The sequence below is a fragment of the Penicillium samsonianum genome, assembly GCF_028829775.1.
Source record: "Penicillium samsonianum strain IBT 33392 chromosome Unknown utg000006l_segment0_segment0, whole genome shotgun sequence".
NCBI classification, from domain to species: Eukaryota; Fungi; Ascomycota; class Eurotiomycetes; order Eurotiales; family Aspergillaceae; genus Penicillium; species Penicillium samsonianum.
Window position 1 is genome coordinate 966012 of NW_026643264.1, and position 16433 is coordinate 982444.

Sequence of the window (16433 nt, forward strand, 5' to 3'; positions counted from 1 at the left end):
GTCCGGTATCCGATCACGTGATCAAACTTCCAAGCCCGCCAAGCCCCCAGCCTCCCCTTTTCCCATTCTCTCTGGGCATTTCCTCTTCACCTTCTCCCTCCAACATCATCATCCTGTAAATGAAGTATTGCTCTTTGCCGTTCGCGTCGCCAGTCCTACCATCATCTGACTCTCTGATTTCACTTGTTGACTTCGGAGAGGGCATGTACTCGTTGCAAGGCCGCAAAAGCTTTACCACTTTACTCTCACATTGTTAGCATTATTCATCCAACATTTTACGCGAGTCAGGGCTGCTCAACTCTATTTTAAAGCCAGGGTGGGAGGGTTACTCAATTCATTGAGGGTTCTGCTTTTCAATCCAGCGAACGTTACAACAACACAATGACCACCACATCACGAAACCCGCACTGCGTCTTGAAGAATAAGGCTGTCCTTGTTTCTATACCCGATTCCGAATTTTCTTGTCGTACTCGCCTTTTTATTGCCCATGATAAAACTGCCAACGAAGGATCCATCTCGATTCGGTTTACGGCACAGCTCGCTAACCTGAGAGGCAGATCACAGGTGCTGACGTTTATTATCCCTCCAGAAATAGTCGAAAATTGTGAATTAGTCTCGGCAAGTGACGACGGCCTCTGTCCATACCGTTTGCTTCTCAAGCTCCCGGCGCCTGAGACCGAACCTTCGGACGTCTCAACACTGCGTCTGATACTCAATAATACCGGCATTGTCCTTCGTCCGTCCGGGATGGAGACTCTAAGCCCAGCCGATCCTACAGACTTGGATTTTGCTGCATTTGCGAAAATCTGTCAATCCACATCTCTACTTCTACACATTTCCCAGCGACAATTTGGGGACGAAGAACGTGGTCAGCTAAAAACTTTCTTGGGTGCCCTACGAAAAAGAAGTCTTCGGGAAAAGTTTTTCGACACCAAACGCCAACGCATGGTCCGGACAACTTGGCGTGTTTTTAGTCCGCCCGATCCACCCTCATATTGTGATACGCTCGTGTCCAAGCAGCAGGTGGATCCACCCCGATATGAGCAATCCGTGCCTAAACAGGTGATTGGAAAACGGGGCAGAGGTATGTTCTTATCGCCTTCTTTAGTTTGTTACACAGTGGCTCATGAATAGTATCTAGACCCATGGTCCCCTGATGAAAGACAAAGAAAACTGCTCCTTACATCCCCTCCGCCAGGCTCTCCCTCTCCCACTCCCACCGAAGTCAATACACCGAGTGTTCTCTCCCTGTCACCGGCCTCAATCCGCCCAACCAACTTTACGCATGCGTCCTCTCCCGACTGCTTAGATCATAACGGACTTACGCGTCTTGCATGTGAGCTTCGCGGGTTTTCCGATGGCCAGATCCGCGAACTCATTATCAGGTCAGGACGGCAACATCTGTTGGCCATGTCAGAATACACTGACCTGCCATCCGAGTTCGAGAAAGTCGGATTTGCCAATGTCGAGATAATCAAACAGTATGTCGATAAGATGATTGAGCGCCGCCTCAAATTACATGTTGTCGACATCGACAAGATTGTCGATCGTGCCATGAGCGACTTTGGTCATCACGAAGTCGATATTCTTGAACAGGTCCAGGCTGGTAACTCCGAGGTAAACAATACGGCCAGTGAATGTATAGAGGAAATGGACAAACAAGCGCAAAAGCACGTGAGTGATTTGAAAGAACAAGCGCAACAGCATGAGCTTGATATGGAAGAACAAGCGGAACAGCGTTTGTTTGATATAGAAATAGCAGAACAGCGCTTGCGTGATATGGAAAAAAAAGCGGAACAGCGCTTGCGTGATATCGAGAAGCAGGGATTCGAGCTTGAGAACAAATTCGCAAAGCTCAAGCGCTGGCTCAATGTTTCTGCCCAGTCCCTACTTGATAGCCAGTCAAGCCCTGGCCAGCGGGGCACCGAGGCTAGACGCATTTCCATTTAGATTTGGTATTATATCTCCTAGGATTGTCGTCGTGCACTTGAGTTCTTTATTAGTGCGCTAGAAAGGCAGGTGCCGAACGTACTCCTAAGCGAGCAGGCCACCCCAGAACTTGACATCTATGCCATGGGGGTGTGCCATACTACCACGATGGGCGTTCCTGTCTAAGGGGTACATGTCGGAGCGTCCAGACTATCAAGAAATCTTAGCGCCAGGAAGATCAGTAGGCCACCGTCTGGGTCATCGAGGATGCCATTTAAAGTTCAACGCAGTTCGTCGTATGCCGGCGTTTATTAGCCCATGGCCCCGGCCCACCCTGTCCCTCGGGGTGGTGGAGTCTGGTTAGGGTTTCCTCAACTATGGTATGAAAAGTGGGCCACACGCCAGACATCAATCTACGCCAGCCAAAGCGCTCGATTCAACCTTGGCGATTCGTTCCAGCAGGAGGTGTGGGCTCATTCGAGCGCGATAGATTTTCGTTTGCGGGAACATTTCGTCCTTGTGTTTGATGATTCGCCCAGTACGAATGTCTCTCACCCCGCCGGAAATAGCGATCCCAGAACGTGGTCTTAGCTAGACGCGTCTGCTAATGGACCGTCTTTGTGGCGTCACAATGAGGGACTTTGGTGCAGGACCATGTGGCTCTTGGGCAGGTCGAAATGTGAATTGCTGCAGCACTGAGCATTGTTGCGGGAGCGTATACACGCAGGAATTCTCGGTCCGAAGCGTCCTTTCGAATGTGCCCACAAAACATTTAACGGTATTGTCAAAATATTGGAAATGTAGACCGTTGTTTAGACAAATGTCATTTTCAGTCACATTGACAATCAATCTGTTGCGGCGATGGGTCCGTTGGTGAGGCTTGTTTTGCGAAAGAAGGCCAATCCGCGAGTGCCCGCCGTGGGAGGTGAAAAACGACGAGAGGCCTGGATATGTCTGCGGCCGATACTCTGCTCGTGGTCGCTCCTTCGCCGCATATTTAACACCTAGGCAGTTATACAGGAAGAACAACGTTGTGTCTCGCCAACTCGCGAATGACTTAGGCACCTTGAGTTCGAACACAGTGGACTTGGCTTGCAAAGGGTTGGTCGGCAAAGGCCACTCGTGATTACTGATATCAATCGACTTTGCCGTTCTTCTGTATTGATGGCAAGGGCAAGAATCGCTATGGCGAGACTCTCGGAACCCAGATCTTGCATCCAAAATCACCTCGTCATACCGGCATACTGTCTGAGAGAGTAAATCCATCAGGTGTCTATATTTTTGCTGTTTCTCTCGAAGCTCTGCCTGTTTTCGTATTCTCTCATTGTTTGCCTTGTCCTCAATGGCCCTGAGTAGACTTTGGTGTTCGTCGGACTGATTGAAATATTGGACAGAAAAGCACGATGGAGTACGCTATTTTATCAACCCCAGAAGAAAATGCAGGAGGCCACGATGAAAGAAGCCGGCAAGGTAGGGAACATTCGCGAATGTTGAGCTTTTTTTATTCGCATTTGCATTCGCATGACAAAGTCAGAAGGATACGAATGTGAACCACGGCTATTCATTTTGAAAGCCGTTTTCATTAAAAGGATTATGCTATTAATATGGATTCGCCGCATTCAGAATGAGCTTATTATTTTCAACCTTGACGCCGATGTAGGTAGAGATTTTCATACAGTCAGGCGGTCTCAACAGCACTAGTCTTCACGAATAGGGCACATATAATTACGTGTTCTCGAGGAAATGAGGTATGACTCGTTCATGAAGACATTGCATGTATCATACATGGTAACATTACTTTGGATGCTCGGCTCGGTAAAATCTGTAGTTATACAACTGGCTGAAATTCCACACAGCAAACTCTTGGGCGATGAGCACACAGGGAAAAGAGAACTTGTTATCAGGTATTTCTTACAATCAACGAGAGCGTATAGACTCGCCTCGGCCTATATCAAGAACCTAAGCGTGATCGCCGTAACGCTAGGGCAACTTCATGGTCGGCAGCGTCTTTCCGTCCATACAGCTCGAATACCACAAGCAACCATTTCAGCCAGTTTTCCTAGTTCACAGCGAGCCCAGTAATACTACGATTGCTATCTAACCTAAACAATGCCGCAATTCCGATTAAACTTGGTTTCAGCTTTTCGACCATAAGATCATCTGAAAACCCTTCTTCTTTGGTCAGGAAGATTGTGGGGTGGGCATAAAAGTCCCGAGAAAATAGGTATACTGAAAACGTCCGGAACAATTCTCAATTTAGAGTCAGCTATTGTCTAGAAATGTGAACTTTGTTTGTACCCATCCAGGTCCACGCCACAGGTAAGATATTGCACCCCTTGAATCAATTGTCATTGCATGCCGCTGAGTCATTGGAAAGGAGTGCCCGAGAGGCAGGCCGTGTAGTTGCACGCTAAGCTCAAAGCTTCGAGACGCTCATATCTAGTTGTGCCTTCGAAATCTGTGGTATAAGAACAGGTGATCTCTCCACCAGCGTCTCTGTGTCGAGTCGCAAAAGCTGATATGATATCTCCACTAATAGTGGGCATTTTTGAGTTCGATATACCCGAATCCTTGAAACGGAAGTGAAAAGAAAGAGGTCTTGCGCTGGAGGTTTGCCGAGATAGCCAACCCGGCTCCATTCCCCGTCTTCATCCACCAGATCCTATATCACTCCGCTCATACTCCTCACAGAATGGCCGGAAGAACGATCGAGGGCGTTTTGAATGCCGCAGCATTATGAAGGTAAAATTTCAGCGCATCTTGACGATTCGAAGAGGCATAAGCTTCGTTGGTTCACATTGTAGATTGTAGAATGTATTCTCATACATAGCAAGACTACGAATTTAGAGGCTGATATGTAATTATTGTATTACAATCGATGATTGAAGAAGTATATACCTTCAACGTATTAGCAATGTCATGCTTTGTTACATATACAAGCGCTGCTGGGTCTCTGCGCTGGCCATCATGTCTTTGTTGATTCATTCCGTGGGAAGTATTCCTAAGAAGCTTGTTAAAGCTTAGCTGAAGCGCATATGGAAGACTTGGGACCTTAATAAGAGTGGCATGTTCTGGCGTTGCTTGCTATAATATATCAGCTAATGTTCGGTTATTTGGTGCATTGTCAGTCATAATAATAAAGACGCTTTCCAATCTTATTTTGTTGAAAAATATCAAGGAGAGTGGAATTAAGGTTCGCATAAGAGTGTGTTCTATAAAGCGGTTTGAACCTGAGAAGAACCTCACGGCACTTCTGCTGCTTGCCCTTCGTAAAGTAGACAGCTATAGCTCTTGCGCATGACAGGATCTTATAGTCATTTGTAGGTGGCCGTGTGTCCTTCATGGTACGTTAATGCTACAGTCTCCTATGAGGCTCTTGTTAGCTGCGGACGACGTGTTACAACCTCATAGGACATCAATAAAACACAGACTCTAGTATCAGTTAGAGAAATGCTGCTGCTACGAGAAACAGCCTGTTGACGTTATGTTTGATTCAGGAGGGATCTGACTGCCCCCCGGAATTCTTGGCGCTATGTCAGGCTCTGATGACAGAAATCTGGCTGTATGACAACGTATGGACAAAATCAGATATATTGGAATCTGACGAACTGAGGGAGTGGTCAAATACCATTAGGACCCTTTGGGACAGGCTTATTCATCGTTCACCCAATTCCCCCTAGTATTTGTACGGTATTCCGGGCACATTCGGAAGTACGGTGTTGTAACACGCCGAAGCTTATTTGTATAGACCTCCTCTGGTTCTTTAGACATAGAACTTCCTAGAAGGCGTAAAGCTGACAGTGCTTCACGGACCGGTATAAAAATAGAAATGACAAGATTAAATAAAATTTGAACATCAAAATTATCTATGGCCCAACGGAGATAATTTCGGTTATTACTGGGGTTGCCGATTTATCACTGTTTCAGTAACCAAATGACTGGGCCTGCTATTTACACAATTTCACTAATAAAAAAAAAGATATATTTTTTTAAATTTAGATTGTAATACTCTATGCGGCGATGGTCTCGGCAAAGACTGGATTGAATCTATGCCAAGAATCTCAACTCCTACGGAATTGAGATTAGCGGCTTCAATGCAGTTTGACACGCGGAGCACTTATCAGCTATTTTAATCCAGACCACTTTCAATCAATGGAATCTAGGAGAATCGAATATTTTATGTTATCACCACCAGTTCATTTTCTCCTGCCTGCTTCTATAGGGCTATATATATTCATTTGAAGCTAATGTAGTTTGTTTTGCTCGCTTATCAAAACACCTCAAGATTCTTTCCCCAAGAGTCTATCATCTTCGGTGATCTATTGCAATAATTCCAAACACTATGAAAAAAAAACGACTCTTTTCCAACGGCTTAAGCGAACGCTTCAGTATGGGTTCTTATCATAATATAGTAAATGACAGGCGATGTTTCCGTCTGATGGGGTGAACTGCCAATCGGATTGCGGAGTGTCCCGGGAGGTGGGTCTCCTGGCTGGGTTCTTTGTTTGCTAGGGATAATTTTATCTCTAGCAAACAAAGAGAACTGCGAGCAAGGATCTGATAGAACAAATAAGACCTGAGTAGTTCCCCTGAATCCCTGGACCTCATTGACTTCCCTCCTATTTCCGGAGCCTTCTCTTAAATCTAAACCTCTATCCTGAGAGCGCCTGCCACTCATCTAATCCCGTAATGCCGAAGAATAATATTCTGCCCGAGCTCTTGCCTAGGGAAAAGGGATCGAGAATACGGTGTCTTGAAACAGACTCGTCGACAAAACACCGGCGAGTTTCTCTGGCCTGTACCGAGTGCCAGAAAAGAAAGTCCAAGGTTAGAAAGATCGTTCCTCCATTCGAGGATGGACCTAACCTAGTGTAGTGCTCTGGTACCACCCCGTGCACGAAATGTACGACTGAAGCTCACCAGTGCTTCTATAATCCAGCCGGTGATCGGAGATGCAAGGCTCATACCGCCGAGTTGTTAAACTTCCGTGTCGCCCTTTACCGAATGGCTGCAAAGCTGCGCTCTGGAACACCGGAGGAGAAATCAGGGTTGGTTTGGGGGATCCAAAACCTGCCAACAGATCAAGATGTAGTTAATCATCTTGTTAACGGATGCTCATTACATGAAAATCTGGGAATTCATTAAAATACCCACTGGTTGCAGATCAAGCCACATGAAGGAAGCAGCGGAGTCGTTTGCGCGAGTGTCCTAAAACTTGGACCCAAGGAGAAGCCGTTTCGGTATTCTCCGTACGAAGATCGAGAAAATCACATTATACGCTGTTGTGGGGACATCAAGCTCTCCAAAGTATCGGGACGTTGCTTTGTTGGCTCTAGATTCAACAGTACTAATCGATATACTGAACTGAAAGCTTTATTTTGCCTATCAACGTAGTTCATTTCACACATATGCCTCTCTCCCAGTCCTCAGCTTTGGGGAAACTGCCTAAAATCTCCCACGCTTCTATATTATGCCGGAAAGAATTTCAATTCATCAAAACAAAATAACCCGGAGTGCGGTGGAGATTTTGCATAGGCTACAACATAAAGCACATCCTAGGGGAATGAACAGCATCATGAGAGTTCTCCGCGGCCCCGGCACTCCCCAAAGTGAGATTTGTCAAAGTCCGGTACTGCCCATCTCTCCATCCACTCGCATTTTAGAATATCCTTCGCAGTTGACCGCTTTTCCGGCTCAAAAGATAGCATCGACCGCAACATATTCATAACAGCAGCTTTCTCTTCTACGTCAAAACCTGGAATTCCAGCCTGTTGTCTTGGGAGTTGAATGTGCTTTTCAAAGCGGTCTTCCCAAGACCTCACCTGTCGACCTTGAATTGGTTTTCCACTTTCATCGAAATATTTGTGGCGCGCCGCCCATTTCTCCCACCACCGTAGGGGTAATTTCCCTCGAGTATCAACCTGCTCGGCTGTGATATCGTCCGGCGTGGCAAGTATGTCCTCAAATAAGGGGCGCTGGCCGAGTATTATCCATATGGAACATGCGAGTGTCCAGATGTCAGCTGAAAAAGAAAGGCCACATTCTGGCTCAAATCGGGCTTCAGGCGGCATAAAGGATATAGGGGCGTGCGAGCCATATCGGTATTCTATAGAGGGCCTGTATGCCTCTCCAAAATCACTGAGCAAGACTCTAGATTCTGGAAGGGAGAATTCCTCTGAAGCTTTTCCAAGCCAGATAGGAGGGACGACGCTAGACGGAACATTAGACTCAAGGGGCTGACCATCAAAACGAATAACTGGTTCTGACGCGGGCGAACCGTACTTTTCGTATAACTCCTCAATTGAGAGCTGATCGAAATCGGCTGGGAGACAGAAAAGAATATTGCCGATGTGAAGATCTGATGTAATGTTGTATAAGCATATGGCTGTAAAGTTATAAAGAATGGTGACTAACCTCCATGAAGAACTCCTTTACTGTGGATGTACTCGACGGCTAGCAAAAGTTGCACAATAAGCGAGCGAGCTGTCATGGCCTGGAAGATGCGTCTGTATGACCCTTCCTTCGCACTGGAGACACTGCACATTGCTAGGGTTGTCACATAGCAAGGGTGGGTGCCATTAGGGCCATGGAGGACGAATCTATCTTTGATAGAGGGTATCATTGTCCTCGCCGGGTGATCAAGTGGAGAAGAGTGGCTGAGATAATTGAGGACATCAACCTCTCGATCGTTTGAATCGGCCGTTCCGACTTTGATTGCCACGTATGTATTAGACTGGTAGTCCCAGCAGAGCCAAGTGGTTGAATAGGCTCCGTAGCCTAGCTTGTGGGCGACTCGATATCGGGATTGAAAAATATCTCCTATCAGAATAGGGTGATATCCACCAGGCTGGTACTTTTCAAGTCTCTCGACTTCTTCTATCGGTACATATTTGAAGGGGAGTGGACCAGAGTCAGCACTAGACGAGAAGTTCTTGAAAGCCATGAATGACTTGCATGCGAGTCCACCAACAGAAATTTTCCAAGAATAAGGATAGCAGAGCAACGAGGAAGATGTTCGGTGAATGAACATCTGATATATAGAGCTTTGTTGACGAGCCCAAAGTGAATTTCGTGACCTGATCACGAAGGCCATTACCGGACGATTTGAGTAAAATAAATGATCGGGCGGTGAAAGTCCGATTAATTATGCCCGCCACAAGGTCATACTCGGCCCAGCACGGCCCAACACCCAGTAGCGGGTGTTGGGCCGCACTGGTCTAATGCAAAAACTAGTCTAATGCAAAACTTCATCTACCCACCATTTTACAACTCTCTCTACTACCCCAAAAATGCCTTTTTCTTCTCAAGATTAGGAGGATCGCCTTAGTAGTGCTATTGAAGCCTACCATGCAAGCAAGAAGCCTGTTCTCTCAGTATTGGCGCGGGAATTCGACTTTCCATACTATACCCTGAGGGGTAGAATCCACGGTCGCACTTCTCGAAGCAGTCGTATTGGTCCCAACAAAGCCCTAGAACCAGATCAAGAGAAGGCATTAATGCTTTGGATTGATACTTTAAATACTGCAAATGCACCACCAACCTCAAACATGATCTATAAGTGCGCAATTGACATTCTTCGGCGCCATGATCCAGATCGGCAGCTCGGTAAAAATTGGGCGTATCGCTTTATTAAACAACTACCTGAGAAATACACCTATATCAAGCAAAAACCTATGGAAAAAGACCGATTGGAAGCAGTTACCCCTGGCCATCTTACTACCTGGTATACTCGCCTTGGTGCTACGATTCAGCGTTGTGGAATTCAATCAAATAATATCTACAATTTCGACGAGAGCGGCTTTAAACTCGGCGAGGGCAAGCAACGAATGGTTGTTTCAACTAAATGTGGCCAATCTAGTATTGGAACTGGCGGCCCTAGTGAATCTCTCACTTCAATTGAATGTATTGCTGCCGATGGCTGGGTTATGCCACCTTGGTTTCTAGTGAAGGGTGAATTTCATATGGAGAATTGGTATAGGAATACCAACGTTCCTAACGATTATTGGATTACCCCTACTGCCAATGGCTGGACAGATGATACTATAGCCTTTCAATGGCTCCAATTATTTGAACAAAGCACAAAAAACCGCTGTACGAAGGGTGGTTTTAGGCTGCTTCTTATGGATAATCATGGTTCTCATCTTACCTTTGAATTTATCAAATTCTGTGAAAACCACTTGATAATTCCATATTGTTTCATCCCACATACTACGCATATATGTCAACCGCTTGACGATGTGCCGTTTCAGGTGCTAAAACATTATTTTCGTAAGAATAATAATGATATAGTACAGTGGGGTGGTTCAGTGAAGCAAAAATCGGACTTTTTTACAAGCATACATGGCGTTCGTCTCCAAGCATTCCAAGGCCGTACAATACGCTCTGGTTTTACAAAATGCGGTATATATCCTATAAATGCCGATTTCGCTTTACAAAAACTAGGCTGGAATGATGATCCTGATCTTCCAGAGCCAGTTTTGGAGATATGGGATGGTGATACCCCCCTCCGGCGTCAAGCTCTATACCAAATTCACCGGTAAAAGACGTTAAAGACTTCCGGAAATACGCCAAAAAAATCAAGAGAAAAATCGACGAGATTGGAGATGAGATTGACTCTATTTCTCCTAAGCTACGCCGTCAAATAGCTCCATTTTTAGCTGGTGGGCTTGCTTTAGTGGAAGCGGGCGCTCAGTATGCGCAGGACAATATCAACATTTTGGACCTAAAGCGCCGGAAGGATGCCAATAAAACCAAGCGAAGGGTTAATATGGGTGGCCCTCTAAGCTCTTTAAATGCAAAAAGGCATATAAAAGTGAGAGATGACGCAGAGAGGAAGAGATTAATCCAGCAAGCTAAAAAGAAGTGGATTGCGGCTTCTACTTTAGAAGCCGCTCTCTCAATGGAGAAGTCAAAACCAGGGGATATTAATACGGAAGAAGAAAATGCGGAAGCTGACGATTCTGTAAATATTAAATTCACCATAGATACTATAGGGGAAGGGTGCTAAATGTCATGTTTAAAATGGTGGGTAGATGAAGTTTTGCATTAGACTAGTTTTTGCATTAGACCAGTGCGGCCCAACTCCCCCGGTGGGAGTTGGGCCGTGCTGGGCCGAGTACTTTGAAAAGGACAGTTTGCCTGTAGCTTGACGTATTGGGTGCTTGGTAGGTGGCAAGTTGACGTCTAGAGCGCACGGGACCCGTGTTATCTTAGTCGCCGTGGCGACCGCGCAGACGAGGCGGCTAGGGAAATCACGGAATGTTTCAGATTCCAGCGGAGCAACGCCACCAAGCCACAATCCCCAATTGCAGGACACAACTTCTACTCCATGACCCAAAATCACTGGAGAGGAGAATTCGGACAACTATACATCCAAAAAGTGTGTGCCAAGCCCCTATTACTAGCCAATTAACCACCAAAAACCTATTTGGAAATTGAGCTCTCCCTTCAATTAGTTCTGATGAGACTATCTCTGAAATATACATGCAGGTAGCTCCACTGTATCTAGATCGCGATATGTACCTGGTAATACTTAATGTAGCTTGCTTCGTGTGGGATTACAGACCCGCCCCAGCCGTTGGACTCTCGGTTGCAGTGTCGGACCGAGCCTAACTCTAGGCCTCGTGCTTGTAAAATAGTATGAACCATACCGCGGTTCATTCGTCGCAGTGGGGCCCGGGATTAAGAACAGAATGTGAAATGGTGAAGCTGGCTTTGCAATTCTCACCCAAGTAACAGTCCAGTCTGCTGCAAGAGTGTTTCAATAGAACAATGTTCACTGTTGCTCTGTTTGACGGCAATCGGTGGTTCGACAATGTATGGTACCAACCCTAAACCTTGGAATAATAATACGCCCATCTGTATGGTATTCCAACCTCCATAGTTATGTGATCTTCTGGGTAAATACCCTATAAATCCATGTATTCGTGTTTGTTTCTAACAAATTTTATTAGCCATCGCGAATTTACAGGCAGCAGCTATCACCACCCCCCGGTGAATCTTCACTACTACTCAGTGTTGGGTTTGTGTCGACCGGTTGCTACCCTTCAAGACCCAAGTATTTCGGTAATCCAAAACCTATCCACTACCAGCATTTGGAAAGTGGCCATATCCAATCTCCGGTGCAACATCCAACTCCATTTCAGAAGGCCATACCGGCTTTCCATTTGATTTCAAATGGGAGTCTGGCTTCGCCCCCGAATGAGTCGCTTGAAGGAAAGTCAAGTTCCCTTTGCCTTTAATGTAGCCATGAGAAGCAACATGGGTATAGCAAGGTCTTCTCCAATGACCCTGGCCACAAGTCTTTGAATCTCTGTTCATATTTGTGGCCATTATTATAGTCGTTGTGCTGAAAGTCCTTCGCACCTGATGAGGATGGCCTTGGGGTAAAGTTTTCTGTCTCTTGCGGTCTGATAGGCAAGGCCGATCAAGTCTCGCAGCCTCTGTTGATTTTCAGGGAGCATTGCCCGGTAGAAATAATATTTCACAACGTTGATGGTCGACATGAGAGGCCAGTGATTTAAATCAGACTGTATCTTAACAGTATGAGGTGGAATAGAATTGACGACAGGTTGAGAAAAGCAGTTGGGAGGTAAGACTCACCACGGCTGTTGAGGGGCTAGGTTTTATAAACGTGACAGAATCTTCCGAACTAAGCCCGCTTTATGCAGACCTATCACATAACAAGTCAGCGGCCAGCCACAAAAAAGAAATGCGAGGGAGGCCAGATTTGAAAGCGGAGGGCCATCCAACAACGTACAGGTATGAACGGCCGACAAAATAGGCCCATTAATTGAATATGGTGACCCAATATTCGTTAGTGCCCACGTATGCGATGTAGTTCCTCATATGGGCTGTGCAAGTTGCCTAAAGGGGGTTCTGCGCATTTATGCGCAGAACCCCATTAGGCAAGGGAAGAGAGATAGATTACACCGATCAAATAGCCCAATTAAATGGCCCTTTGGACATGACTCGGAACAAGGTCTTCCAGTAATATAATCTCGCCCCCGATCGGACATTGATGAAGATCATCCCGGGAGTAAGCGCTTTAGGATGACTCGTGTGATTGTGTAGCAGATTGCATTATATGTTACATATACGGGCTACCCCACTTTATACCTTGAAAGTACACCATGCATATACACGCTGGTGCCACATTGGGAATTATCAAAATCTCCATCCATCTCTTTGGACTCTACAACGACTATGTCTCAAAGCAAGAGTGTATTCCAATTCGAAGGCAGCGACACTGATTACATAGCCTTCCTTGAGATTCGGCTTTCAGCTGCCTTAAACCAAGGAACTAGCCAGGCTTTCATTAGCTCGGCGACTTCGCTATGCGATGCTCCAGCGACCACATCATCGGATTCTCAAACGAGTACTTCTACGGCTGCACTAGCAGACTCTCAGCATGGCACTTCAGCTATAGCATCAACATCATCAGCGGACTCTCAGCCCAGTATGTACTGGCACAATATTGACTGACGCGTTTTTGGTGCCGCTGGGACGGCAAAAATTGCATGGGAGAAAAAGGCTTGATCTACGGCCCTCAATACCAGCGTCTCCCTCCCCCTTAATTGCACATCACAACCTTACCGTCATTTTTATCTACTAGGCAATAAAACCCTATTCATTACTAGTCCATAATACCTATGGCATATACTAAAGTAAGCTTGTTGACGAAGAAAACTTGAAGACCCCTTTAACCTCTTGGCGGGAATGGTACGAAGTAGAGCTACCGTAAAGATAGCAAACCCCACTTCTGAATATTCAAGTCGTATGGCCTTTCGTCCAAGGGTTCTCGTATATCTTTTTTATTGGTGAGTAGCTTGAACTATTGAACCGACACTGCCTCCTCAGCCACACCTGAGTATGAGTCCGTGCGCGACAGGATCCTCCAACCTTTCATGATTTACTATGCTCATGTATTTTTGTATTCGTCCATCCATCCGTCTCATATATATGAATCCACTATCCCCTCACAATTGTGATTTCTTCGATTTGTTTCAATGTACTCAGTCATCAGTCCGAATTTATCTGCTGCAAGGAGCTCTTCGGCAAGAAGAATGTCGTCTCTTATTCCTAGGCATTTTCTTCGAGGCGCCTATTGGAACTACCGCGTTCTGGAACCTGTCAAAGGAGATAGCACGCACATTTCCACCGTCTTTAAGGCCCAGATTGTTCCACGTGATGCCCGCGTCGTCCCCGAAGTCCCTAAATGGTTCGTTGTATTGCACTAACCATATCCAGACTCTAAGGCTAACTCCGCTATCTAGGGCTTTGATCAAAGTAGCGTCGCCTAGTGATGAAAATGCCACCAAGAATATGCAACGTGAAGTTCTGACATATCGCCTTCCTGGTGTCGCCTCGGCGAAGTGCTTCCGGAAAATGTATGATGTAATCGACGACAGCACCATTGCTTTGGAATGGTTGGATACTACTCTCGCAGAGGTGGAATACCATCCTGACATGCGCATCTACTCCCTCATCAATACGTTTTTAAGAGCAGCGTTCACAAGTTGTGTCGTTCTGGAGGACCACAAACATGTGAATACAGGTAGAATGTCTGGTCTTGAAGAGTTGGCATTTGCTAATTACTCCAGACTATAAAACTGCCAATATCCTGCTTTCTGACAACCGGACAGACCGTGTTATCGCTAAAGTGGGAGACTTGGGACTCGGTGAGCAAGTATTAATATACGAGACATGCCTTTACTAAACCGCTTATAGTTGTCCCGGTTGGCGAACTTTTTAACGCCCAACCATATGCTATGCGCGCCCCTGAAGTCTTTCTAGGCAAACCGTGCACTGAGCCATCGCAGGTCTGGGCTGTTGCTGCGATGCTACTTTGTTGGGTCAAACCTGGTGTATTGGGCGCATGGGATAGCCCTCATCCTTTGATTAACGAGGCTTGGTCTATGGCAAAGATACAGCGGCTCTTCCCCCACTGGGAGATTCCGACTCCTGAAATGGTGAAGGGCGATACCCTTAAAGTTGCACTAAATTCTGCCCAATCTCTAAGTAAACAGATGCCAGAACTACAAGCGATCCTACCTTTCGAAGAAGAGACAAAAAAGGTGGAGATGCCGCGGCAGTTAAGAGATCTTCTTCGCTTCATTCTGGTACCTGATCCGAAAATAAGGCCATCCGCCTCATTTGTGCTTGCATCAAGGGAATTTCGAAAGTTTGAAAAGTACGTGACCGTGTAATATAATCAAATTGGAGGATCGCGTCTTGTCCATAGTGGTTGTTAGCGAATAAATTAAATCTCCTAAATCTGGATTTGTGGTGTCCTTGCTGCTGCTGCCGAAGCTAGCCGTCCCAGCATATCACCATCCATGCCTTCTAAGCCTCCAGAGGTGCCGTTAAGAATGTAATATCGGGTCCTTTTCCATTCTCTTCGAATACAACGATGGACGGAAACGAACTATGAAATGGTATTGGTTCAGCAAAACATTGACTAAATATGATAATATGAGTCAATCGGACGTTGAGACTGCCCGGAGACATCTGAACAAGGTAAGTGAACTCGTGGGAGAAAATGAATGGAATCACCTAGAACAGAAATATCATCTTAAGGAAAGGGCATTTATTTTGAGAGATAAACAATCATTTCCGGAGCTTGTTGAACCATTTGAGAAATTCCAATAGAGATTTTATCATGCTCTCGACTTTGTGTCGTTATGGATCTCTGTGGAGTAATATCTTCCTATAGGAGTATTGTGAGGCCTTTTGACGTTTATGGTCAAGAATGGTTCCGCTAATGTCACACATTAGGACCTACAGCCATGCTCAGCAACGTGATATTGACAGAATCTAGGTTGTTCCTTGATAATATTTTAACAACTATACGCCGTGTTCCGTGACGAGCCCCAGTCTTATAGCTCTTTACGTGGTAGATAGCAACGAATTTCGCGGCCAATAGAACTCTTGATTTGAGGTTTACCTTGACATCGACTAGCAAAAGCTTAGTAGCCTATCAAACGCTTTATTTCAGACTTAGTCTCGCAGTAACGATCAGTATCCAATCACGTCCGAGATGGGTCTCCTTCAAATGAAGATTTACGCGTGGCCGTATGAGCCCTCCATGCCATATAAAACCGATGTTTCTCCGTTGGATGGACACAGACGCAACCCTCGCGATGGATCAACTCTTATAGCATCTCTTGTCCGGATAATGGGCGGTTGGTCACGGAATCATACCCCTTAGACTTGCACATCAAGCATTTACTTGCTATGCTTCCTTATCATATTTTCGAATGCCTAGTCAGGGATTGGAGCATTCTTGTCGGACCTGAGCCCAACTATAGCTCCCCGGAGAAATACCGCATTGGTGGCCATTAGCCACACCCTTTCAACCGACTCAACGTCTTTTGAAAAATATGAGTAACCAATAACTGCACCCGAGTCCTGTAAGCTAAAAATAAGAGGGAAGGTGGACTTGTTACAACACCTGCCATTAGACCTGGCTGGGAACCACGGTCGAACCTCACGAACCTACCCTG

The 16433-nt window shown here is 45.9% G+C and overlaps 4 protein-coding genes across 4 annotated transcripts; 3 read left to right on the plus strand and 1 right to left on the minus strand.

The window, feature by feature from the left end:
• Nucleotides 1–381: 381 nt before the first annotated feature.
• On the plus strand, nucleotides 382–1950 carry N7471_010507 (uncharacterized protein; the record flags this gene model as incomplete). Its single annotated transcript, XM_057283226.1, has 2 exons — nucleotides 382–1084; nucleotides 1142–1950. 2 exons carry the CDS (start codon nucleotides 382–384, stop codon nucleotides 1948–1950), a joined length of 1512 nt encoding a protein of 503 aa, XP_057132205.1.
• A 5362-nt stretch (nucleotides 1951–7312) lies between these two features.
• N7471_010508 (uncharacterized protein) lies at nucleotides 7313–9096 on the minus strand. The gene is made up of 2 exons (XM_057283227.1): nucleotides 8344–9096; nucleotides 7313–8287 (listed from the first exon to the last, which is right to left on the minus strand). Exons 1-2 carry the CDS (start codon nucleotides 9020–9022, stop codon nucleotides 7503–7505), a joined length of 1464 nt encoding a protein of 487 aa, XP_057132206.1. The 5' UTR covers nucleotides 9023–9096; the 3' UTR covers nucleotides 7313–7502.
• Nucleotides 9097–13134: 4038 nt separating this feature from the next.
• N7471_010509 (uncharacterized protein) lies at nucleotides 13135–13413 on the plus strand (the record flags this gene model as incomplete). The annotated part of the gene is made up of 1 exon (XM_057283228.1): nucleotides 13135–13413. The coding sequence occupies one exon, from the start codon at nucleotides 13135–13137 to the stop codon at nucleotides 13411–13413; it is 279 nt and encodes a 92-aa protein (XP_057132207.1).
• A 581-nt stretch (nucleotides 13414–13994) lies between these two features.
• On the plus strand, nucleotides 13995–15137 carry N7471_010510 (uncharacterized protein; the record flags this gene model as incomplete). Its single annotated transcript, XM_057283229.1, has 4 exons — nucleotides 13995–14149; nucleotides 14205–14485; nucleotides 14532–14609; nucleotides 14659–15137. The coding sequence occupies 4 exons, from the start codon at nucleotides 13995–13997 to the stop codon at nucleotides 15135–15137; spliced, it is 993 nt and encodes a 330-aa protein (XP_057132208.1).
• Nucleotides 15138–16433: the final 1296 nt, after the last annotated feature.